Source organism: Strix uralensis, chromosome 28, assembly GCF_047716275.1.
Source record: "Strix uralensis isolate ZFMK-TIS-50842 chromosome 28, bStrUra1, whole genome shotgun sequence".
Classification (NCBI taxonomy): Eukaryota; Metazoa; Chordata; class Aves; order Strigiformes; family Strigidae; genus Strix; species Strix uralensis.
In genome coordinates, this window is record NC_133999.1 from 2,602,062 (window position 1) to 2,624,202 (window position 22,141).

Below are 22,141 nucleotides of genomic sequence, written 5' to 3' on the forward strand. Positions count from 1 at the left end.
TGGTTTTTTGTGATGCTCAGGTGGGGTACGTGCACAGCGTGGGGCGTGCGGGGCACCCCACCGTCATGTCAGGGGTGCGGGAGGTCAGGGCTGGGGGTTTGGGTGGAGGTGGGAGCGCCGCTGGGTCATGTCAAGGCAGTCAGATGTGCTGGCACCACCCTGACGTGTTGATTCAGCGGGGTTTAGCCTCAGCCGCAGCTAAATCCCCTCCCCGGCACGCCTCACCTGGGTTTACATGTGCGCTGAACCTTAAGCACCCGCTCAGGCGTGTTGCTGAACCAGAGCCAGGGCTCTGTGGGCGGGCGTGGATCCCTGAAAGATGCTCGGGAGAAAATAGAAGCTGCTTCCTCCTCCCGGAACCAGAACGGGGCTCAGAGCCCTCGCTGGTGGACCTGACATCACATCCCTGGGCCACCTTCCCCTTGGCCGTGCATCCCCAGCAGTGGTCCAGGGCACGCTGGCTCCCCCATCCCAGTCACTGCCACTATTGGGGTGCCAGCACCCCTTTGCAGCTGCTCCCCGTGTTTCCCACCTGGCTTTAAAATCTGCCCTTCCCTCGTAGGGAAACTGAGGCACAAAAGTGTGGTAAAGCCCTGCTGCAGCATCAGTTAGGGCTGGGCCTAACCAGTTAGGCGCTCTGCCCTGCCTTGCACCCAGGGCAGGGCTGGATCCGGCTGCGGGGGGCTGCAGGGAAAGGACCTGGAGCCCCCGAGGTCAAACTCTGCTCCTTGTGCCCCGCAGTGCCTGTTCCTTTTGAGAGGATTTTTATTTGTGAGCTTAGTTGGTGGTTTTTTACATGCATATTTATATACCTGGGGGACAGGGAAACGCTCCCCTGGAAAACCAGCCGGGCGGCTGCGCGGGTGCTGGTGCAGCTCGGGGTGCAGCAGGCTCCCGCTGGGACACCCTTCCCTGGGGAAACACCTCCTGCTTCCCCCCCCGCCATGGGACGAGGCATCTGCAGCAAAAAAAAAAGAGCAGGCGAGCCACGTGCAGGGTCTGGAAGACCCCTAAAACCAGGGGTTCCCCCCTCCTGGGCTCGGACAGTGGGACTGGTGCAGGGACAGGGGCAGGGCTGGAGGCACGGCGGCTGGCGGCAGACGCAGGCAGGGCCAGGAGTCACAGTGTGTTTATTGTGGGGAGCGTTGGGGTGGGCACGTACACCTCGGCTGGCACGCTGGGTCCTGCCCGGCAGCGGGGCCGCAGGGGTCTGCGGGCAGAGGGAGCTGCTGGACATGCACAGAGGGGGACGGGAGCAGGCCAGCCCCGTTTCTGCGGCTGGCAGCACCGCCTCGGCAGCAGCCTGACAGCCTGGAGCATCCCGCTGGCCTCGAGCATCCCATCTGCTTCAGGGTATCCCATCTGCATCCACCTTGGGGCATCCTGCTGGCCTCGAGCATCCCATCTGCTTCAGGGTATCCCATCCACATCCGTCTCAGAGCATCCTACTGACCTGGAGCATCCCAACCGCCTTGGTGCATCCCATCTGCATCCACTTTGGAGCATCCTGCTGGCCTCGAGCATCCCATCCGCCTTGGGGCATCCTGTGTGCATCCACCTTGGAGCATCCTACTGGCCTCGAGCATCCCATCCACCTCAGGGCATCCCATCCACATCCACCTCAAGCATCCCATTCCCATCTGCCTTGGAGCATCCTGCTGGCCTCAAGCATCCCATCCACCTTGAGCATCCCATTCCCATCCACCTTGCAGCATCCAGCGGGCCTCGAGCATCCCACCCACCTCAGGGAATCCCATCTGCATCCACCTTGGACCATCCCCCCCACCTTGAGCATCCCACCCACTCTGGAGCATCCCATCAGCCTGGGAGCTCCGCAGTGTCCTGGGAGCATCCCATCCAGCCCCGGCAGCCTGGCCCTGCCTGTGCACCTCCCTGCCTGCCACCCCACTCCCATGCCCCCCCCAGACCTCCCTGCCGCAAGCCCCTGGGCCCGTTGTCCCCTCCCCGGGCTGCTGGACGGGGTGACCGTAGGTGCTGCCCATGGGAATACCGGGGGGAAACTGAGGCCCGTGGCTTCCCCTGGCAGCGGGGCCGTGGGGCTGGGTGCTGCCCTGCACTTCGGGGGGTGGGTGAAAGTGTGGGGCTGGGAATGTGGGATTGTGACCACGGGGCAGAGCCGGCTGCAGGCAGGAGGAAGGGGCTGGTGGGCGCATGCGTGTCCTCGGGCAGGAGCAGGCAGCTCTCGGGGCAGGCGAGAGCCGTGTCGGGGCAGCCCGGGCTCTGTCTCCCTGCTAGAGGCTGAGGTCCACCACCACGTGCCGGTAGACCAGCGTGTTGGCCTTGAAACTGGGAGCCAGGAGGAGCTGCACGTCGGCAGCCGGCACGTAACGGAACGCCCGCGGCGCCTGCACCGACAGCTCCTGAAACTTGACGAATTTCTGCTTCTCCTCTTCCCACAGGTAGACGTGGGTGAAGGAGAAGTCACTGCCCAGGGCCAGGTACTGCCGTTGCTCCACCGAGAAGGGCTGCATCACCATGGAGCCGCGGGACGGCAGCGTCTGCAGCTCGACGAAGCGCTGCCCTTCCCATCGCACCACCTTGGAGTCGCCGATGTAGCGGCTGAGGCAGAGGAACTGGTCCCGCTTCACCTTGAAGTGCTTCACCATCTGCACGTCCAGCATCTCCCCCACCTCCCCCTGGGCCGTGAATTGTTTCTGTGCCCGGTTCCACTGGTAGATGACGGGCGCTTGGGAGCTGCTGGAGATGATCAGCCGGGGTTTGCCGTCATTCTCCACGTATTCCACGTCGGTGTCGCGGTGCCAGGCGTGGAGGGCTTGGTGGGAGTAGAAACCGTTCTGGTTGAGGCGGTAGAGGCTGGTGGAACCCGCCTTGGAGCTGTCGGCGATGACGAAGTACCAGTCGCCTTCGATCTGGAAGGCCTCGATGTCGTTGGGCTTGCGGGTCTTCTGGCTGTCGATGTCTTGGATCTTGATGAACTTGTCCACGGCCGTGTCCCAGCGGTAGATGTAGGAGCCACCGAAGAGCTGGGCCACCACCACGTACAGCTGGTTCTGCGCCACGATGGGCTTGCAGTGCACTGCCGAGTGAGCTGCCGGGCAAGGACCACATCACCGCGGGGCCGTGCCCTTCCCGAATCACCCAAAATGGGGGTCACAGCCCACGAGGGGACCCCCCTGCCGTCACGCCTTACCAGGGATGCGGTCGAAGTCGCGCAGCTTGCGCTCCACGTAGTCCCACTTGAGGACGGCGCAGCTGCTGGCACCGGGCTGCGCCAGGGCCACGTACAGGTCGCTGGCGTAAGTGAAGGGCTCAGCCGACACCGACTGGAAGGGCAGGACCTGGTGCACCACAAAATCTGCGGGGAGAGGCGGCGGTGAGGGTCTGGGTGCCCAGGGAGGGGGGTGACAGGCGGCCGTGGTCCCTTACCCGTGGTGATGCACTGGAAGTCACCCAGCGCCAGGTCCCGGATCCGCTGGCCCTCGAACTGCCCGGGGCTGCTGCAGAAGATGGCGGGGACCGTGGTGTTGGTGCTTTCCAACCACTCCACCAGCCACTTGATCTTGCAGTCGCAGGCCAGCGTGTTGCCCCGGAGGTCCCTGCCCAAGGATGGCACCCAGTCACCCCCAGCACCCAGCCCAGAGCGAGCAGAACCCTGAGGGTGTCACCCTCGCCCCAGTCCAGCGTCCCGGGGCGTCCCCAGTGCCGCGTCAACCTTACAGGTCACTCAGGATGTCCAGCGGCTTGAAGAGGTCCCGGGGCAGCGTCTGTAGGTTGTTGTTGGCCAAGGACCTGGGGGATGAGAGGGGCCGTGGACGTGACTTAGCCCTGGCCATGGCAAAGGGACAAGAGCCTCCCCTCCGTGTTCCTGGGGAGCAGGAGACCCCCCTGCTACTCACAGGTGAGTCAGGGACTTGAGCCCACGGAAAGTTGCCTTTGAGAGTGCCTGGATGTCGTTGTTCTCGATGAACCTGGGGCAGGAGGAGACGGTGGCACGGCTGCCCCAAGGGGACCGATCCCTGCCGATGCCCCCACTGTCCCCGTGCCCTCCCCAGGGCCATCCCTGTCCCTGCGTCCCCCTGTCCCCATCCCACGCACAGGTACTGGAGATGCGAGAGGCCGGCGAAGGCGTTGTCCCCGATCAACGTGAACTTGTTGGAGTTGAGCAGGCTGCAAGGAGAGGGGGGAAGGCGTCAGCACCGGGGTCGGGCAGGACGGGCATGGGGGGACATCGGGATGCCCGGCCACCAGCGCAGCAGACGTACAGGAACTGCAGCGAGGGGATGTGGGCGAAGGCGGCCTCTCGGATCTCGGTGAAAGCTGCGTTCACCATTGTCCTGCCAGCGAGATGAAGCTTCAGGGCTCTGCAGGAGAGGGGACGGCAGCCAGGGGCGGGGGGGGACGGCTCCACCACCCCCATGCCCCCAAGCACCATCCCTGCTGTCACCTGGGGTCTGCCAGCCCCAGAGCAGCCCCAGCACTAATCCTGCCTGCTGGGGGTGGCACAGAGGGGACGAGGCGCTCAGCCACCCCCCGGGGCTGGCACCCACCCCACACCCTGCGGCACCCCACACGCATGTGCACCCAGACACGCACACGCATCCACGACGCACGCCCGGACAAAGCTCCCATGTCCCACCACATCCCCAGGGACCCACCAGCTGACCCACCAGCCGTGTCCTCTTGGGGCTCCGGTCCCCAAGGTCATGGTAGATGGGGACAGGCTGCAGCCCTGCTCCCTCCGGCACCGCCACCGCCACAGGACAGAGGGACGTGGGGACCAGCCCCGGGGGGTCCCCAGCCTGCTCCTTCCCCCCAGAGCCCCCAGCGCTGCCTGTACCCCACCCCACCATGTGTTTGTCCCCGATGCAGCACAAAGAAAGAGGCTTTTCCTATCACCCCAGCAGCCCCTGCCAGCCCTGCGCCCTGGGGACGTGCCCCGCTCCCCGTCCCTGTCCCCGTCCCCAGCCCGCTGCCTGGGTACTCACAGCGAGATGACCTCAGGGGGGAGATTCCTGGGCACAGCCTTGGAGTCCACGCAGAAAGCTGTGTCCCGGGTGCAGGAGCAGCTTGGGGGACAAGGGGGTGGCCGGGGGGGCCGCCGACCCTCCGCTGGCAACCAGAGCCAGGCCAAGGCGAGGAGGAGGAGGAGAGCGGAGAGCTGGCCCCTCACCATCCTCCTCCCACGCCGCAGCTCCATCACGCCTTGGCCTAGCTCTGCTCTCGCCCCTTGGAGCTGCTCCCTCTTGTCTTGTCGTGCTGGGGAGTGGTGGTGAAGCTTTTTCCTCTCCTCTTTCCCCGGAGGTTTCAGTGTGGAGGAGAAGCGGTGGTGGCGGCGGAGGCCGGCAGTGCCCGAGCCGCTGCTCTGCAGCGCATCATGCTCCTGTGCTGCGGGAAGGAGGGAGGGAGGGAGGGAGGGATGCGGCTGAGCGACAGCGTGAGCATCCACGTGGCCCCGTGTCCTCGCCAGCCTGCGGGGGTGCAAACACGGGGGGGTGCACACCCAGGGGGGGCAGCCACCGGGAGCCGGGGTGGCTCTTGGGGTGCACAGGGCTGGGGGACAGGAGAGGGACCTGCAGCAACTTGCAGGGGTGATGCCAGCGCGGTTCTCCCACCCTGTTGCTTCACCCTGCTGCCTGTGCTGCAGCGCTGCCCGCGCCAGCTCCCTGCCTGAACTGGCAGCAAGCGCTGCCGGGTGGCGGGAGGCACCGGCCACTCGGCCACCCCGTCCCAGGCACGGTGCTCCCGGCCAACAATGAGCCCAGCCAGCTCCTTCCCCGCGCTGAAGGGGGGGCCCACAGCTGCCCGTGCATGGGGCCGCAGGGACCAGGGGTGCAGCACCCCCGGGGATGGGTGCTGAGGGCGCTGGGTCCTTGGCCAGAGCCCGGGGATGGGTGCGGAGGACGGGCACTGCTGTTTGCCTTGGCCCCCGCCTGTGCTGATGGCCAAATGCCGGGAAAGGGCCCTCGGAGGTTTCATACCCCCACCCCGGGCTCAGCAAACAGCACAAGTGGCACCTTGGCAGCCGGGGTGGCCCCCGCCTCCTCCCACCCACCTGGCACCCTATAAATCCCCCCGGCTCCAGCTGGCGAAGGGACAGGAGCCGCGTGGCGATGGAGGGCGAGATGGACGGCAGCTCCAAAGAGCCTCTGATGGAGGAGGCACCCCCGGTAAGGAGCACCCAACCCCCCAGCCCGGGGAGCCAGCGTGGGGCTGAGCACTGGCTGCCACCCTCGGTCCCACGCCGGCAGCTCAAGTGGTCCCTTGTGTCCCCAGAGGTACACAGCCTCCCCCCGCCTGCCCTGCATCCCCCACCAGCTCAAGTGCCTCCTCGTGGTGGTGGTGGTGGTGGTCATCCTCGTGGTGGTCATCGTCGCCTTCCTCCTCCTGGGGCTGCACATCACCGAGACGCACGCTGAGACGGTGAGGCAGCGCCGGGCAGGGAGCCGTGGGCTCCGGTGACGGGTTTGGGGATGGCACCGGCCACTGATTCTTTGCAGGGATGGGGTTTAGACCCCCCACAAGTCTCCCTGAACCCCCCCCCCCCGCCTGGCAGGTCTTGCGAATGACCATCCATGGCCTGGATGGCGAAGGGACCCCCCAGCACCTCTCCATGAGCAAGAAGGAACGGACCGGGACATTCGCGGTGCGGGACGGGCTCAACGCCTCCGCCGTGGTGGTGTACGACTACAGCAAGGTGGGGGGGGCAGCCCCGGGGATGGGTGGCAGCGGGGACAGGGCTGAGCTGACCCCAATCTGTCTGCAAACAGCTGCTGGTCAGCTACAGGTCCTGGCGTCACCGCGCCTGCTACGTCACCCGCGTGGACAAGGACAATATTCCAGGGCTGGACGCTGTCACCGAGACCTTCCAGCGCAGGCAGGTGGGTGCTGGCCACCCTTCTTGGATGGGTTTGGTTGTTCCTGGGCCAAGTGTGGGGCTGCTGGGCTTGTGGCAAGCATGGCCGAGGATGGTAGCCCGCTCCGTTCTCTCTCCCACAGGCTGAGATGAAGGAAGCCAGTGGCAACGCCGAGCCCCTGGCTGACCGCTCCATCCTGGGCACCACCGTTAACATCCTCTGCAGCACCGTCCCTGTGTACTGGGCGTAGCACCAGCTGGGGTTGGCTCGGGGGGGGGAAACGGGGCAGCACGGTGGGGATGTCACTGTCCCTGCGCTCCCCCCGTTGCCTCCCAGGCCTCTCTCCTCCTCCCCGTCCCCATCCCGGGGGGCTCCATGCGCAGCCGCGCGGCACCGTGGCGTTCCCGTGGCACTTGCAATAAACGAGTGGGATTTGCTTTGGGATTGACGCTTCTGTCTGCAAAGTGAAGCCTGTGCCCCCGTCTCTGAGCGCTGCTCTTGTCCTTCCCCCCCTCTACGCCGGCCAAACGGCCCTTCCCGGGGTGTCTCTGCCCCAGGGGTGTCTCCTCGAGGGGTCCGATGTGGGTAGATGTGTCCTTCGTGTCGGTCCAGCCCCGGGCGAGGAGCACGGGAGGGCTCAGACACCCGCTCCCCGGGGCAGTGGCACCCCCCTCAACGTTGCACACCATGTCCCCAGGCTGGTGTCCCCTCCCCACCTGCACGGAGGGAGGACGAGGTGGCAGCGGCAGCCTCTGCCCCTCCAGCCAGCTCCGGCACCCCTGCGGGATCTGGGCCACCCCTCTGGGAAATGTCCCCATCCGTGTCCCCATCCTCGTGAAGATGGGGACAGAGGGACTGTGCCACATCCCTGGGGACACCCAAGCCCTGGGACACCACAACCCGCTTGCTCCCAGCTCCCCCCCACCCCTGATACATCCCCCAACCCCAGCAACTCCAGCTCCTCTGCCCCAAAACACCTGGGATCATCCTTGGGGGGGCACCTCCTGCACCAGAGAATGGGGGATCAGGGGGGGCTGGGAGGGAGAAAAGAGACCCCGGGAGGACCCCAGCCAGCCCCCCCGGAGCGCAGCAGTGCTGGGGAGCATGATTTAACTTTTCAAGGGTCACATCTTTGCTGGGAAGAGGAGGGAAATTGCACGTTGCCATGCGTCAAATCTGCTCCCCGAAATCCCCGCTCCGGCCCTGCCCCCGTGTCACCCCGGTGAAGAGCAGGGCTGAGGAGGGGGCACGATAAGGGTTCCCACAGCCTCTCACGCTCGTGGTGTCGGAAAACAAACAGCCAGGAGCCACTCGAGGGTCTGCCGTGCTTGAGTGAAACACGGGGGGCACACCCTCACCCCCACACCTGGCTGCAAGAATTCCTGAGAGGCTGAGGAGGGGGCCTGGGGGTGGCTTGGAGAGATTCCAGCCTCAGCCCAACCACGGGGGAGATTCCTGCCCAGGCACGACCAAGGGCACAGTGGTGTCACCCTGCCCCACTGATGGCACCGCCTGGGGTGACACACTGGAGCTGGGACCCCCCTAAACCCTGAGGGGTGCAAACCCACACCAGTACCGGCAACCCGAGTCCCCGCGGTGCCCAAACATCCTCAGGACCAGCCGGGTCCCTGTCCCCAGCTCGTGGTGACCCCGCTGCCACCCCAGCCCTGCGTGGGAAAGCTTTGATGTCCCTCCTCGAGCAGCTCCAGGTGCCCGAGCTGGCGAAAGGACCCCGGCACCCAGCCAGCTCTCGCCTGTTGCCGGATGCTCCACCCTGGATGGCCGCTCTGACCCACGCAGGAGGGTTTGTTTTGGCCCCGACATTCGCTCTGGGGCAGCGGAGAGGTCCCTGTGCTTGGGGACAAGTGTCCTCAGGGCCTCTTGACTGGTGGGTTCCCAGGAGAGCCCATCCCCGGGGAAGGTGATCAGCAAACACGGGTGAAGTGGATCACACGCCACAGCCCGATTGCACACCGGGGCCACCAGCCCCTTCAAAGGGGCCACCCCGTTCCCCACCCCAGCAGCCCAGTATAAATCTCTCTGCCCCAGCTGCTGCGGGGCAGCCCGGGCTGGGAGGAGGAGGAGAAGGAGGAGGAGGAAGCCATGGAGAGCAACATGAAGCAGGTGGTGGTTGAAGAGCCGCTGGTGAGTCTCTGCGACCCGCAGCGGGGTGACACGGTCACACTGGGGGTGTCCCTGTGCCCAGCAGAGATGCTCAGCACAAGGTTTTGCCCAGTTTATCCCAGCGAGGCACCAGTTCACGTGTGATGGAGGAAGAGCCCGCGGGACGCTGCGTCCCCAGAGCTCAGAGGCAGCAGGACGGGGGCCCATCCCCATCCCTCCTTCATCCCCCATCTCCATCCCCCTCACCCCATTTTTCCCATGCCCGCAGGACCCGGAGAAGGGCTGCTGCGGCTCCGGCTGCTGCAAGCTCTGCTGCTGCTGCAAATCCTGCGCCGTTTGCTGCGCCAAATGCGCCCGGTGCTGCCTGCCCCAGTGCTGCAAATGCCCCAGTTGCTCCAGCTGCATCAAGCGGTCGCTCTGTTTCGTGCCTCGCCTGCTCTGCTACCTGCCCCGCAAGCTCCTCGGCTGCCACCACCTCAAGTGCCTCCTCATCGTGGTGGTGGTCGTGGTCTTGCTGGTGGTCATCATCGCCGGCGCCCTGCTGATGTGGCTGCGCGCAGACCAGCGGCACGCCGACGCCGTAAGTAGGGACCCCCCCCCGGCACACCCGGGGAGGGGGTGAGCAGGTGGTGAACCCAAAATCCACCCCCCCCCAGGTCTTGAGGATGGGGCTGTGGAGAGAACCGGCCTGGGAAGAGGACGTGGCCACTTTTTACGTGGATGGTGGGGATGGAAACCCGGCCACGGTCGTCTACGACTACAAGAATGTAAGTGGGGAGACGGCGGGGGGGGCACGGGGAAGGGGTGATGGGAGCGAGCTGACCCCAATCTGTCTGCAAACAGCTGCTGGTCAGCTACAGATCCCAGCTCCACCGCGCCTGCTACATCACCCGCATGGACCAGAACAATATTCCAGGGCTGGACGCTGTCACCGAGACCTTCCAGCGCCGGCAGGTAAGTGCTGGTCACCCCGCAGGGCACAGGATGGGGTGTGGGGGGGCACATGGCGATGCCGTGGGCATGGTGCTTTGTGCCCCGATGGAGAATTGGGGTGCAGCATCGCACTGCTGCCTCGTTTTTCTTTCTTTCTCTCCCCTCGCCAGGCCGAGAAGAAGCTCGCCATGCCCCTGGGCGATCGCTCCCTCCTGGGCACCACGGCAAGCATCCTCTGCAGCGCCGTCATCCCTGTCTACTGGGCTTAGTCTTGCTGGGTCAGTGCAAAAGGTGCCGCGGGGGGGGACAGGGGGCTGGCAGGGAGGGCTGGGGGACCCCCACCCACCCAGCAGCCCCCTCACAGGTTTGCCTTGCAGCATCCCCGATGGGCATCGCCGGAGCCCCTCCGTCCCTCCGGGAGCATCACCACAGCTTCCCCCCACCAGCCTCACCCCAGTTTCAGGAGGCGCCAGGGCCCCACACGATGCCGTGGGGCCGAGGAGGAGGTTGGGGGGTCGGGGGGTTGGTGTTGGAAGGGGGTGTAGGGGGAGTGGGGGGGCTCCGCTTCACCGTGCGGTGCCGCATCCCTGCTGCAGCCGCGGTGCTGGGGGGGCTGGAGGCGGCGGGTGGGTGTCTGCTGCTGTGCCGGGGGACAGCTGGTTTGTCACTTAAGTCTTCTCAGCTTCGCCAAACCCAAGTGCAAAAATGAGCTTAAAAAAACATGACATTTAAAGAAACAAAATTCGCCGTTCCAGTTCTTCGCTCCCTGCTCGGCTCCCGGCAGCTCCCGGCTTCCTTCGCCTTAAAAACTGTATTTAGGGGCTCTGGGAAGTGAATTTCTGACTGGGGCACAGCCTGGGGGCACCCCCCGAGGGCACCCGGCACTGACCCAGGCTGCCCCCTCCTCCTGCCAGCCCTGCCCGAGCCCAGGCTGTCCTGACAGATCTGTCCGTCCTCTCCCGCCCTGCGGCGCTGAATAAAGGATAAGGGGGAAATCAGGTCTGGGAGCTATTCCTGGCGAGAGGCGGCCACATGGCCACCGGCCACCGCCCGAGGCCTGGGATTGTTAGGACTGGGATGCCGGTGTTAGTAGGATCAGGATTATTAGGACCGGAATGCTGGCATTATTAGGACTGGCATTATTAGGACCAGGATCATTAAGACTGGGATTATTAGGACTGGGATGTTGGTGTTATTAGAACCAGGATTATTAGGACTGGGATTATTAGGACCAGGTTTATTAGGACTGGGATGCCAGAATTATTAGGATCAGGATAATTAGGACCGGGATTATTAGGACTGGGATGCCAGTGTTATTAGGACCAGGCGTTATTAGGACCAGGCGTTATTAGGACCGGGATGCCAGCTGGGGTCGAGCATCCAGGGCAGAGGGGGGGAGCGAGGAGCAGCACAGCCGCAGCCCCCCCGGGACAGGAGCCCGCCAGCAGCGCAGCTGCCTCCCGCCAGCCCTGTGGCCATCGCGGGGTGGGGGCCACAAGCCCCCCGGCCCCCCCCCTCTCCCCGCTCCTGGCAGGCGGGGAAGCTGCTCCCCATGGGGAGAGCGCAGCTGCGGCTGGCCGGGATACGGGGCGCCCGGCCAGGGCCCCCTGCGGCTCCAGGACCCCCCCACGCCCAAACCCTCGCCCTCCCCCAGCCCAGCTGCACCGGCACGCACGGACCGTGGCGTGGATTTTATTTAAAAGTCTCCCGGGCTGACCACCAGCCCCGGGCACCGGCAGCCACCTGGAGCAGCAGCGGATGGCGGGGAGTGTGTAGAGTTTTTCAAGGCCTCAGCCTCCCCCCCCCCACCGCAACATGATGGAGGAGCTGAAGAGGAGCTCAGAAACTTGGCAGGACCCCGAGGTCCTTGTGCAATAATTCAAGCGTCCTGGTTTCTCCAGGCTGCGCAGGCGAGGTTTGCAGAGGGCGAGCGCTGCGCCTCTGGGTGCTGCACCCCAGGGATGGGTGCGGCGAGCACCCAGGACCACCGATGGGGGGGTTGTCAGCCCCAGCAGCCGGGTGCAGGGGTGCAGGCAGAGGCGTTGGCAGGGTGGGGGGCCGGGGGGCTCGCTCTGCCCGGGGACAGGCAGGCGGCTTCGCCAGTATGTAAAAAACATGAGGGTTAGAAATAAATCTTTAAGGTCCCTTCCAACCCAAACCACTCTGTGACTGTCCTTGGCGGGCTGGGGGGAGCCTGGGCTGAGGGGAACCTGTCCTTGAGGGGACTTGATTTTAACCCAAGCATATAAAAAACATAGGGGTTGGAACTAAATCTTTAAGGTCCCAGCCCAAACTATTCTGTGATTCTGTGATGGATTCTGTGATCCTGCCCTGCTCCCGGTGGCCCTCAAAGAACCATTTTGGTGAGGAGTGCCAAGGCCCCGCGTCCTGCGCCCCCAGCTGCAAGGTGGGGGGTACATCAGCTGGCAGCCCTGCCCAACTCCCTGCCTGCTCCCTGCTCACCGGTCACCCCCCCAAAAAAACACCCAGCCCTCTCCTCGCGTGCTCCTCACCCTGTGTCACGTTGCTCTCACCCACACCGGCGCCGTCAGGACCTGCCCGGGATGGTCACAGCGTCACCAAAACCTGACTCATGGCCCCTGGGCCCCCTCCAAATCCCACGGGATGCCCACCCTCACCTACCCGGGTGGGTGCAGGTGCAGACGCAGTCCCGCTCGCTGCCAAAGCGGTTGGCGTTGCCCCCGCAGCCCCCGTACCAGAAGGGCTCGCAGGACCCCGTCTCCCACCGGTGGTACCACATCACGGAGAAGCGGGCGCAGGCGATGCCGGGATCCTTGGCCAGGGCGCACGGCCCCGGGGTGGCCACAGCCCTCCGGCCCTTGCTGGGGCTCAGGGGTACCGTGGGCATCCCGGTGTGGGGCACGGCCTTGGGGGGCCTGGGAGGGGAAATCAAAGCAAACCCCCCCAATATGTGCCGAAGAGGAGGTGCAGCCCCCCAGTCCCCCCCGTAGGGGCCTGAGGGATGCGCACGCAGGGGATGGTCCCAGTGCCACTCACTCACTGTGGGGTCCCCGGGGGGGGGTTGCTGGTGCTGGTGCCCAGGGGGGGCAGCTCACGGGGGCACCCCGGGGTGCCGGGGCGCTGACTGCTCTCCGCTGTGGGGCAGAAGCGATAGCGGAGGTTCTGGGCGAGGAGGTTTGGAGGGTGGAAGCCGCCTGCTCCCAGAGTAGCTGGGGATGGGACCCAGCGATGCCGCCGCCCCCCAAAAAACCTCCCCACCCCGCTCACCCCGCAGCCTCCTGAGGAAGCCCAGCGCCATCCTCTCCGCGTACCCCACTTCGGGTGGGTGGACCGAGCCCAGGCGCAGGGAGTGGTACCGCCAGGCCGGCAGTGCCTTGGGCACGGCCGCCTCCGGCTGCTCCGTCCCGGCTCGCCCCAGGGAGAGCACCAAGACGCCGAAATCCTCACACTGGGTGAAGGGGCCCAGCGCCCGCCGCGCCTCCCTGTCCCACAGCGCCGTGGCCCCCGTCCCCACCACGAAGAGGACGCGGAGCCGGTGGCCGGAGCTCTGCGGGAAGACGTGCCGGAGGGTCCATGCCACTGTGCCACTGGCGGATGCCGCGGCCGCCCTGGGCACCAGCGCGAGGCGAAGGCGCTCCCGGAGCTGCTCCCTGGAGCTGGGCAGCCCAAAAGGGACCTCGGCCAAACCCTGCGCGGGGGCAGAGGGGCCCGTCAGCACCAGGGCGATGCGGGTGCTGTGCTGCACCGGATCGTGCTGCAGGAGGCGGTGGAAGAGCTCGCTGACGGCCTCCAGCCTCTCCGCCGGCATCCCCGGGGCCGCGTTGTCCACCACCAAGGCCAAGTCCACGTCCAGCGGGTTGGGGGATGGCACAGCACAGCCCTCGGGGTGGCAGAGGTCTGGGGAGGGGGAGAGATGATGTCGGGGGGGGGACGACATCCATCCCAGGTGCCGCCCCGGGGCTGCCTACCGAAGCAGAGGACGCAGGGCAGCACCGCGTCCCGCAGCACCGCCGCATCCCCGGCCGGCTCCGCCGCGGAGAGCTGGACCACTCGAAAGAGGCCGTTAACCTGGGCACGAGGCAGAGTCAGAGCTGGGGGGGGTGAGGGCTGGGGGGATCTGAGAACTGGGGTGAGTAGCCACTAGCCCCAAAGCTCACCTGGAAAGCCCGCACCACCTCGGGCAGCGGGGTGAAGGTGAGCACCGCCGGCACGATGCCCAGGGCTTCATACTGCAGAGCAGCCTCCCCGATGCCCTCCAGGTCCTGGTTCCGGCCACTGGTGAGGAAGAGGACCACCTTCCTGCCCAGGGTGGCCGGCCGGACCCTCTTGAGCACATGGTGGCCCACGAAGAGCATGGCAGCGGCCAAACGGCCGCGCCGGGAGGAGCGGGTGGGTGAGAGGCGGCGGAGCCGTCCCAGCAGCGCGGCCCCGCTCCCCGCCTCCCCAGCACGCAGCAGGTAGGTGGGGGTGGCCGCATAGGCCAGCATGGCTACCCGAGCCCCCGCCGGGCAACCCAACGGGGAGACCTGCAGGTCCTGAAGCAGCAGGGCCAGCAGCTCCTTCATGCGGGAGAAAAGGTCCGGTGGCACAGTGGAGGAGGTTTCCAGCACCAGAACGAGCTCGGTGGGGAAGAGCGGGCAGGAGGGCGAGGTGGTGACTGCGAGGGGATGGTGGCATCTCAGGGGCCACTGAAAAAGCCCCCCCGGGACATCCCGTGCTCACGGTACCCGTGGCCACCCATCCACCATCGCCATCCAGCTGTCCCCTCATCCCCTCCACCGAGCCGGTCCCTGTCCCCTCCCTGCCATCCCCGCTGCTCTCACCGCAGCTCCGGCGGATGAAAGTCTTGAGCTCGCAGGGCTGGAGGGATGTGCAAAGCGGCGTCAGGCCCAGCTCTCCCGCCCAGCTCTTCCCAACAAAACCAGTAAGGCTTGCTGGGGCCAGGCAGCCACAGAGCTCCTCGCTGTCACCCGAGGTCACCCCTCAGGGCCAGAGCCCCGTCCCCACACCGTACCGTGGAGGGGGGAATGCCCGGAGAGCCCTTCGGGCCCTGGAGCAGCAGGAGAGGAGAGAAATGAAGAAGAAATAGGAACAAGGGACACGTCCCCACACGCCGGGGCTGGTCACGGGCAGAAACGGGGCAGGAAAAGGGGAATTTGCAGAGAATCACCATCTCTCCCGGAGGTCCCACGCTGCCACGGCCGCCCGCTTCTCCTCTGCTCCCAGCGTCACCCTGGAACAGCCCCAGGGGGCTGAGTTGGGTGGGCACGGCAGGGGGGGAGTGGGGAGGGGGCTGCGCCGTACTCACCCTGCGCCCGGGCAGCCCTCGCGCACCCTTGTCCCCCGGGGACCCTCTCTCGCCCCCATCACCCTGGGGGGACACTCGGAGGAAGCTGATCTCATCCTTACCAGCACCCCACAAACCCTGGCCAGGTCCCCACGTCCCCTCCTGGCCCCTCACGCACTCACCTGAGCCCCGGGGTACCCCGGCAGGCCCCGAGCGCCCTGGAGGAAGCAGCACAAGTGAGTGGGGCTGGGACACCCCCCCCCACCCCGGCAGCCCCACAGAGAGTGGGCTCATCCCACCCATCCCCATCGCTGCTGCGTGCTGGCAGTACCTTGGCACCCTTCCTCCCCGGAGCACCCCTCCGGTCACACCCGTTCTCGCCCTGGGAGGGGGGAAAAATCCCAAAGCAAATTATTGTAGGACCTACACAAACATCCCTTTTCCCAAAGCTTCCTTGGCCATGGCTTTTCCATGCCACCCCCAGCTGCAGAGCCCCTCGGGAGGATGCCATGCCCCCCCCCCCATGAGGGACACCACCTTACCAGGGTGCCTTTGGGCCCCCGCGATCCCACATTCCCCTTCCTGCCCTCGGCTCCTGCCTGCCCCTGGAAAAGAAAGAGGGGGTGCAGGCTGCGGGTGCGGGGGGGTGCGACTGCGAAATGCCACGTCGCAGCATCCCTCACCTTGTCCCCTTTGGGACCAGCTGGGCCGGCTGCTCCCTGGGAGCCCTCAGCTCCGGGAAGACCCTGGGTGAAAGGCAAAGGGGGATCAAAGGTGCTGGGGGGCACCTGGGGGGTGGGCACCCACCGGCACGGCCACCAGCTCAGGGTGGCCACGAGCCCACACCAGCACAGGGAGGGGGATGGCACCTGAAGTCCTCTGTTCCCTGGGTGGCCGTTCACACCCTTCGTCCCGCGCGGTCCCGGCAGCCCCTGCAAAGGGAGAGCAGAGGGGGCAGCGGGGGTGCCCACCCCAGGAACCCGGTGCCAGCGGGGTCTGCCCTGGCCTTACCTGGGCACCTCCATAGCCCTTCTGCCCTCCGGGGCCGGGGCTGCCACGATTCCCCTTCTTGCCCTGCAAGGAGACAGGAGGGCTCCAGTGTGGAGATGTCCCCGCAGGGACCCCCCCGTCCCCCGTGCGCTGCCAGCCCCACCTGCACTCCCGGCTGCCCTTTCTGGCATGAGCTCTGCAGAGGGAAGCGCCGTCAGCAGCCACGTCCCCACCCCACGGGCCTGGCCCCCGGTGCCCCCCCTGCCCGTGGCACCTACTGGGTGAGCGGGGGGACCTGGGGGTCCCGCTGGACCCGGGGGACCATCCTGGCCGGGGTCTCCCTGGAAATTACAGGCGTTGAGAGGGAAGCAGAGCTCCTGGTTGTCCTCCCCAGAAGGGTCCCGCCGAGCACCAGCATCCCCCAGCACGGTGTTGGCCCCTGCCAGCCCTTACCTGGGGACCCCCATCTCCTCTCCACCCCGGGGTGCCGGGCTCGGGGCTTCTCCTCCCGGGTGACCCCTGAGGAGCAGACATGGGGCTCAGCGAGGCCCCCCCAGCCCCCCGTGGAGCTCTGGGGCTGCAAGCCCGTTACTCACCACCTCACCGCAAAGGCCTGGGGGTCCCTTTTCCCCCCGGGCACCCCGGGAACCTTTCCGCCCCTAAGCGAAGGCAGGAGGAAGGGATTTAGCAACCAGGCGGTGGGTGAAGGGGGCGGCGCTTCGCCGAGGCTCAGCCGTGCGGTGCCCACCTGCCTCCCCCGGGTTCCCTTCTCTCCAGGGCGGCCAGGGGTCCCTGCGTCGCCCTGGGGAGGTGAGAGGACCTTGTGCCTGTGTCCGTGCCCGTTTGGGGCGGAGGGGTGGTTGAACCAGCTGTCTGGTGCGATGCCCCACGGCACAGCTCACCTGCTCCCCATCCACGCCATCATAACCGGCTTCTCCGGGATGTCCCTGCACGGAGGTGACGTGGGCTGGTGCCGGGTTATACGGCGCAGGGTGGAATAACCACGTCCTGGCCCTTCCCCCAGCACCCTGGGCCATCCCAGCCCTCCATCCATCAGGACTTTCTCCCATTCCCCGCCCTGGATCTGTCTCTTCCCTGCCCGTCCTCCAGGTCTCCCCAGCACTGCCAACCGCCCCAGGCCTTGGCCACCGTCGGTGCCTGCGGGAGCCACGGGCTAAACCAGAAGGTGGGGACGTACCTGCTCCCCGGGGTGACCCACGAAGCCCTGCAAAGAGATGGAGGAGAGCAGCCAGAGAGCGGTGGGCACCCACAGAATCCCAGAATCATCTCGGTTGGAAAAGCCCTTGAAGATCCTCCAGTCCAACCATGAACCTCACCCTGACCGTTCCCAACTCCACCAGATCCCTCAGCGCTGGGTCAACCCGACTCTTCAACCCCTCCAGGGATGGGGACTCCCCCCCTGCCCTGGGCAGCCCATTCCAACGCCCAACAACCCCTTCTGCAAAGAAATCCTTCCTAAGAGCCAGTCTGACCCTGCCCTGGCGCAGCTTGAGGCCATTCCCTCTTGGCCTGGCGCTGGTTCCTTGGCTCAAGAGACTCCTCCCCCCTCTCTGCACCCTCCTTTCAGGGAGTTGGAGAGGGCCAGGAGGTCTCCCCTCAGCCTCCTCTTCTCCAGACTAAACCCCCCCAGTTCCCTCAGCCGCTCCCCATCAGACCTGTGCTCCAGACCCTGCACCAGCTCCGTTGCCCTTCTCTGGCCACGCTCGAGTCATTCAATGGCCTTTTTGGGGTGAGGGGCCCAAAACTGAACCCACTCATCGAGGGGCGGCCTCACCAGTGCGGAGCACAGGGCTCAGATCCCTTCCCTGTCCCTGCTGGCCACGCTAGTGCTGGTACAAGCCAGGATGCCATTGGCCTTCTTGGCCACCTGGGCAGCCACGCCGCCCTCACCTTCGCTCCGCACTGTCCTGGGCATCCCTGCATCCCTCGGCTGCCGTAGAGCCCTCGCGGTCCCTGCTCCCCCTGGGAGGGGAGAGCACTGGTGTGACGGGAGGGTTCCCTCACCCCCGGGGCCACCTTTTCCCACCCCCCAGGGATCCCACGGCGAACTCACGCTGTGTCCATGCTCGCCCTCGTCTCCAGCACGTCCCTTGCTGCCCGTCACCCCCTGAGACAGAGAGACCCCGGGAGCGGCACCGTGACCCCCCCAGCCCCATGATGACCCCGGGCTGGGAGCCAGCGCAGCCAGGATCCCTTCCCAGCTCAGAGGGGAAAGGACTTGAGCTGAGCTTAGCTCCCAGGGCTCCTCTTAACCCTGGGAAAGGGATCTGGGGCTGGGCATGCAGCACAGGGGTGTGATTCCCCCGGGGGACCGTGGGTGAGACCCCCCCCACCCCCTGGGCCTCAGTTTCCCCCCTGCTTTGCTCAGTGTTTGGGCACCGTGGCAGCAGCATCGAGGTGGGCATGGCCCAGCCTCAGGGTTTGCTCTGGGAGCCCGACAGGGCCACGATGAGTCCACGTACCCATCCCAGCAGAGAGGGATGGGAAGCATGGGACCGCTCTCTGCCGACGGGGGGTGCGGAAACATCCCCCCTGATGGGGAAGGGAAAGGTCTAAGCCTTGCTCCGAGCTGTCTGCAGGGCTGGGCACCCCTCCCGCATCCCTCCCACATCCCCCAGCCCCTTACCTTGCCCCCCCGGGGGCCAGCGGGGCCGTGTGGACCGGGCAGCCCCACGCAGGTGCAGGGACACATCTGGCAGCAAGTCCGCTCTGCCAGGGCCAGCTGTGGGGAGGGGGCAGCATCCCCGCTCAGAGCCCGCGGGGTCCCCACCGCCCCGTCCCACCACACCCCGTCCTCACCAGCTCCTGTGCCAGGACCCCGCCAGCCTCCGGCGCGTCCACAGCGAGGTGCTGCCCGCTCGCCAGCCACCGCCCGAACTCCAGCTGCTGCAGGTCCCCCAGCCCCGTCACGTTGTTCACCGCCACCGTCACCAGCAGGTCGGCCTGGTCTGGAGGGGATGGGGGGCTGGGGGATGGCCCCCAGTCCCCTCCAGCTCTCCCCACTTGCAGGGCTCACCCCTCTGAGCCCCACACAGCCATTGCCACCCCACCTTGCAGCCAAGCCACCGTTGCTGCATCCTTCATCTTCCTCGCATCATCATCCAGCCCATCCGTGAGCACCAGCAGCACCTGGACGAGGATGGGGGGGGCTGGTAAACTGCAGCCTGCTCACCCTGCTCCTGGGGTGCTCACCCACCCTCCCCAGGTTGTTCACCCCACTCCTGGGGTGCTCGCCCTCCCCAGGGTGCTCGCCCACCTCCTGGGGTGCTTGTCTGTCCCCCCTGGGATGCTCACCCGCCTCCTGGGGTGCTCGCCTTCCCTCCTGCGGTGCTTGTCTGACCTCCCTGGGGTGCTCACACACCTCCTGGGGTGCTCACCCAGCTCCAGGGGTGCTCGCCTGCCCTCCTGGGGTTCTCATCCCCCCAACTCAAAGCAATAGCTGTGCCGACACTATACCTTGGCATCGGCCACCTGCCGCGCCAGGGTGCTGAGGAAGGTCTGCAGGGCGGGCTGGTTGAGGTAGGAGCGTTGGAAGGCGTGTGCCCGCGCCAGGCGCTGCAGAACATCCCCCCAGGGCTCCCGCAGCCGCTCCTGGAAGAGCGTGTCCCCATCCCGCTGCGTGCTCTGCAGGGTGATGCTCAGGCCCAGCGGGCTGCAGGTGAGGTGGTCCAGCGCGGCCACGTCCCGCAGGACCCGCTCCAGGTAGGGCTGCAGGTTGGACTGCAGGTAGTCGGTGACATCCAGAGCCACCAGCACGTGGAGCGCACACGGACCTGCGGGGCAAAGCGCCGAGACCGCGAGATCCCGGCGGCGTGGGCCAGGAGCGTGGCCTCCCCCCCACGGGGCCACGCGTGTCCCACGGCGCGACACGTCCTCACTCACTCACCCGCCTCCCGGCTCCGGGTCCCTGCAGCGGCGAGGATGAGCAGAGCCACGGGGAAGCAAATCCCGCACGGCCCCATGGCCCCGGCACGGCTCGGCTCGGCGGGATGCCCCAGTCACCGGTGGGACGGGAACGTGAAGGGGGGCAACTGCCTAATTGATCTCCAACCTCCAGCTGGTCTCCCGAGAAAACAAACAGATCCCCCGTGAAAAACAAGCCGGGCTTTGAAATACTTTCTGTTTCCACCCCTCTGTTTCACGGGCGCTGGGAAGGATGTTGGAGGGCTGAGTCCCCGCATGATGTAAACCCGTTATGTCAGGATCTGAGCGCGGTTTTCCACGCTAATATCACCCTTTTCGTTCCCACAGGGCATCCCGGGGACCCAGAGCTCTCGCTGGAGGTTTTTTCCCCCCCACCTCTCCCCCGTGTTCGGCAGCTGCGAGGCGTGAAGGCAGGGCTGTGGCCAGGCAGCAACGGGCAGCGGCCAGAACAGGCCACCTGCCCCGGGGAGGCAGCAAGCCCAGCGCTGCCTCCATCTCTCCATCCATCACTGCTGACGGGCCGTCCATGGAGCACAGCCCAGCCCGGGGCCACTGCGGCCGGCCGAGCCGAGCCAGCGCCGGCCTCATCCTGCCCCCTCCTTGGCCGCCTTTTGCTCCCCGGGGCTGCAAACACTCGCTCCCGGTGAGCCACGGAGCAGCTGGGGAGAGCGTGGGGGCAACACAGGGCAGGACACGGGGGTCCTGAAGGTGCTGGAAGGCTCCTGGGAGGGTTTTGGGTGGGTTTTTCCCCCCCAGTGCTGCGAGGACGCCTGTACAGCCGGCTGCCCCCCAAAAGCTCAGCCGCTGGGGCCACGCAGCGGACATGCAGCTTGTCTGAGGGTTTTGGGGAGCCATCCCACCCCCCTCCGTGGCAGCCATCCCCCCGCCGCTCCCGGAGGCGGGGAGCGATGCGTGGGGGTCAGCACCGGCAGCTCTGCCTGCCCGTCCTGCCGCCCGGCTTTGCCGATGAGTGGGACACAACCGCGGCCGCAGCAAGAAAGGGGGGGAAGGCAGCCGGAGCCCAGATCCCTTCGGGAATCAGCAAATTGAGGGATGAAAGAACCAACAGGAGGAGAAAAACCTGCGGCATCGCGTGGGGACGGAGGAAACCCCCTTACCTCTCCCGCGCCTTCGCCGGTGCAACGCCGGACGGTGCAGCTGAGCCGCCTGCGTGGGAGGACGTGCGTTCGGGGGCTTATTTATTCCAGGGCTCAAGAAAACATCATATGTCCAACACGTCAGAAAGAGCTGCCTTGGAGCCAGGGAAGAGGCTCCTGAGCTCCATGGGGCTGGCCCTGACGGAGCAGGCAGCTGCCTGCAGTGGGGTACAGGCCATGGGCACCCCACGGTCAACCTGGGAAGGTGTGAGGAGCTCATGGGGTGGGAGATCATCAACGGTCGTGTGGGGCTTGGAAAAGCTGGAGAGCTGGGTCCTGGGAGCGAACACCAGTGTGGGAAACCCAGGCTGGGGGAGAGGTGGGGGGGAAAAAACCTCCAGCGAGAGCTCTGGGTCCCCGGGGCGCCCTGTGGGAATGAAAAGGGCGATATTAGGGTGGAAAACCAGCGCTCAGATCCTGACATAACGGGTTTACATCATGCGGGGACTCAGCCCTCCAACATCCTTCCCAGCACCCGCGAAACAGAGGGGTGGAAACAGAAAGTATTTCAAAGCCCGGCTTGTTTTTCGCGGGGGATCTGTTTGTTTTCTCGGGAGACCAGCTGGAGGTTGGAGATCAATTAGGCCGTTGCCCCCCTCCCCTTCACGTTCCCATCCCCGGGCTGCGCCGTGGGGGCTGGGGGTGGCGTGGGGAAGCAGAGCGAGACGGGTTTTCAGGGGTTTATTTATTTGCTTGAAGGGGAAAGGTTTGACTGGATGTAGGTTTTGCAACGCCGGGCTAAGGAGCAAAACACATCCTGAGATGTTCTGCTGTCGGGGGAGGAAAATAACGGCCCGAGATAAGACGTGAAGGAGATTTCCCCACGATCCGCTGCGCCAGGCCAGGCCCTGAACGTGGGAGGTCCCTGAAAACCAAAGGGAAAGAAG

At 66.1% G+C, this 22,141-nt stretch overlaps 4 protein-coding genes across 5 annotated transcripts; 2 read left to right on the top strand and 2 right to left on the bottom strand.

Moving 5' to 3' along the window:
* Positions 1 to 1,113: 1,113 nt before the first annotated feature.
* LGI3 (leucine rich repeat LGI family member 3) lies at positions 1,114 to 5,618 on the bottom strand. Of its 2 annotated transcripts, none has more exons than XM_074852414.1 (9): positions 5,553 to 5,618; positions 4,968 to 5,367; positions 4,245 to 4,316; positions 4,078 to 4,149; positions 3,879 to 3,950; positions 3,700 to 3,771; positions 3,409 to 3,578; positions 3,173 to 3,337; positions 1,114 to 3,070 (listed from the first exon to the last, which is right to left on the bottom strand). In XM_074852414.1, exons 2-9 carry the CDS (start codon positions 5,177 to 5,179, stop codon positions 2,253 to 2,255), a joined length of 1,653 nt encoding a protein of 550 aa, XP_074708515.1. In that variant the 5' UTR covers positions 5,180 to 5,367; positions 5,553 to 5,618; the 3' UTR covers positions 1,114 to 2,252. The 2 variants fall into 2 exon arrangements, with proteins under 2 accessions (XP_074708515.1, XP_074708516.1); XM_074852415.1 differs by having other exon boundaries at positions 4,968 to 5,362; positions 5,553 to 5,570.
* LOC141935823 (surfactant protein C-like) lies at positions 5,459 to 7,280 on the top strand. Its single transcript, XM_074852418.1, has 5 exons — positions 5,459 to 6,149; positions 6,256 to 6,402; positions 6,536 to 6,676; positions 6,750 to 6,860; positions 6,979 to 7,280. Exons 1-5 carry the CDS (start codon positions 6,093 to 6,095, stop codon positions 7,084 to 7,086), a joined length of 564 nt encoding a protein of 187 aa, XP_074708519.1. The 5' UTR covers positions 5,459 to 6,092; the 3' UTR covers positions 7,087 to 7,280.
* A 1,659-nt stretch (positions 7,281 to 8,939) lies between these two features.
* On the top strand, positions 8,940 to 10,366 carry LOC141935642 (surfactant protein C-like). The gene is made up of 6 exons (XM_074852056.1): positions 8,940 to 8,981; positions 9,229 to 9,540; positions 9,617 to 9,727; positions 9,804 to 9,914; positions 10,064 to 10,171; positions 10,271 to 10,366. Exons 1-5 carry the CDS (start codon positions 8,940 to 8,942, stop codon positions 10,160 to 10,162), a joined length of 675 nt encoding a protein of 224 aa, XP_074708157.1. The 3' UTR covers positions 10,163 to 10,171; positions 10,271 to 10,366.
* A 1,203-nt stretch (positions 10,367 to 11,569) lies between these two features.
* LOC141935664 (uncharacterized) lies at positions 11,570 to 21,233 on the bottom strand. The gene is made up of 32 exons (XM_074852097.1): positions 21,216 to 21,233; positions 20,060 to 20,230; positions 19,630 to 19,946; positions 19,224 to 19,302; positions 18,973 to 19,121; positions 18,800 to 18,895; positions 18,227 to 18,280; positions 18,064 to 18,135; positions 17,351 to 17,377; positions 17,055 to 17,119; positions 16,901 to 16,954; positions 16,757 to 16,811; positions 16,606 to 16,671; positions 16,431 to 16,493; positions 16,316 to 16,348; positions 16,174 to 16,236; positions 16,032 to 16,094; positions 15,846 to 15,908; positions 15,705 to 15,767; positions 15,494 to 15,544; positions 15,345 to 15,380; positions 15,184 to 15,246; positions 15,046 to 15,108; positions 14,890 to 14,925; positions 14,699 to 14,735; positions 14,033 to 14,532; positions 13,844 to 13,943; positions 13,143 to 13,772; positions 12,916 to 13,009; positions 12,537 to 12,790; positions 12,407 to 12,448; positions 11,570 to 11,987 (listed from the first exon to the last, which is right to left on the bottom strand). Exons 2-32 carry the CDS (start codon positions 20,133 to 20,135, stop codon positions 11,896 to 11,898), a joined length of 3,456 nt encoding a protein of 1,151 aa, XP_074708198.1. The 5' UTR covers positions 20,136 to 20,230; positions 21,216 to 21,233; the 3' UTR covers positions 11,570 to 11,895.
* Between the last annotated feature and the right edge of the window lie 908 nt (positions 21,234 to 22,141).

Coding starts and splice junctions, on each gene's coding strand:
- LOC141935823 (XM_074852418.1), top strand. CDS start 6,093: ATGGAGGGCGAGATGGACGGCAGCTCCAAAGAGCCTCTGATGGAGGAG. Junction 6,403..6,535: donor CCGAGACGCACGCTGAGACG/GTGAGGCAGCGC, acceptor CCCGCCTGGCAG/GTCTTGCGAATGACCATCCA. Junction 6,861..6,978: donor AGACCTTCCAGCGCAGGCAG/GTGGGTGCTGGC, acceptor TCTCTCCCACAG/GCTGAGATGAAGGAAGCCAG.
- LGI3 (XM_074852414.1), bottom strand. CDS start 5,179: ATGGAGCTGCGGCGTGGGAGGAGGATGGTGAGGGGCCAGCTCTCCGCT. Junction 4,317..4,967: donor CCCCCTGAGGTCATCTCGCT/GTGAGTACCCAG, acceptor TCTCGCTGGCAG/GACAATGGTGAACGCAGCTT. Junction 3,579..3,699: donor CTGGACATCCTGAGTGACCT/GTAAGGTTGACG, acceptor ATCCTTGGGCAG/GGACCTCCGGGGCAACACGC.
- LOC141935642 (XM_074852056.1), top strand. CDS start 8,940: ATGGAGAGCAACATGAAGCAGGTGGTGGTTGAAGAGCCGCTG. Junction 8,982..9,228: donor TGGTGGTTGAAGAGCCGCTG/GTGAGTCTCTGC, acceptor CCATGCCCGCAG/GACCCGGAGAAGGGCTGCTG. Junction 9,915..10,063: donor AGACCTTCCAGCGCCGGCAG/GTAAGTGCTGGT, acceptor TCCCCTCGCCAG/GCCGAGAAGAAGCTCGCCAT.
- LOC141935664 (XM_074852097.1), bottom strand. CDS start 20,135: ATGGGGCCGTGCGGGATTTGCTTCCCCGTGGCTCTGCTCATCCTCGCC. Junction 19,947..20,059: donor GACCCGGAGCCGGGAGGCGG/GTGAGTGAGTGA, acceptor TTTGCCCCGCAG/GTCCGTGTGCGCTCCACGTG. Junction 15,768..15,845: donor CTGGTCCCAAAGGGGACAAG/GTGAGGGATGCT, acceptor TTTCTTTTCCAG/GGGCAGGCAGGAGCCGAGGG.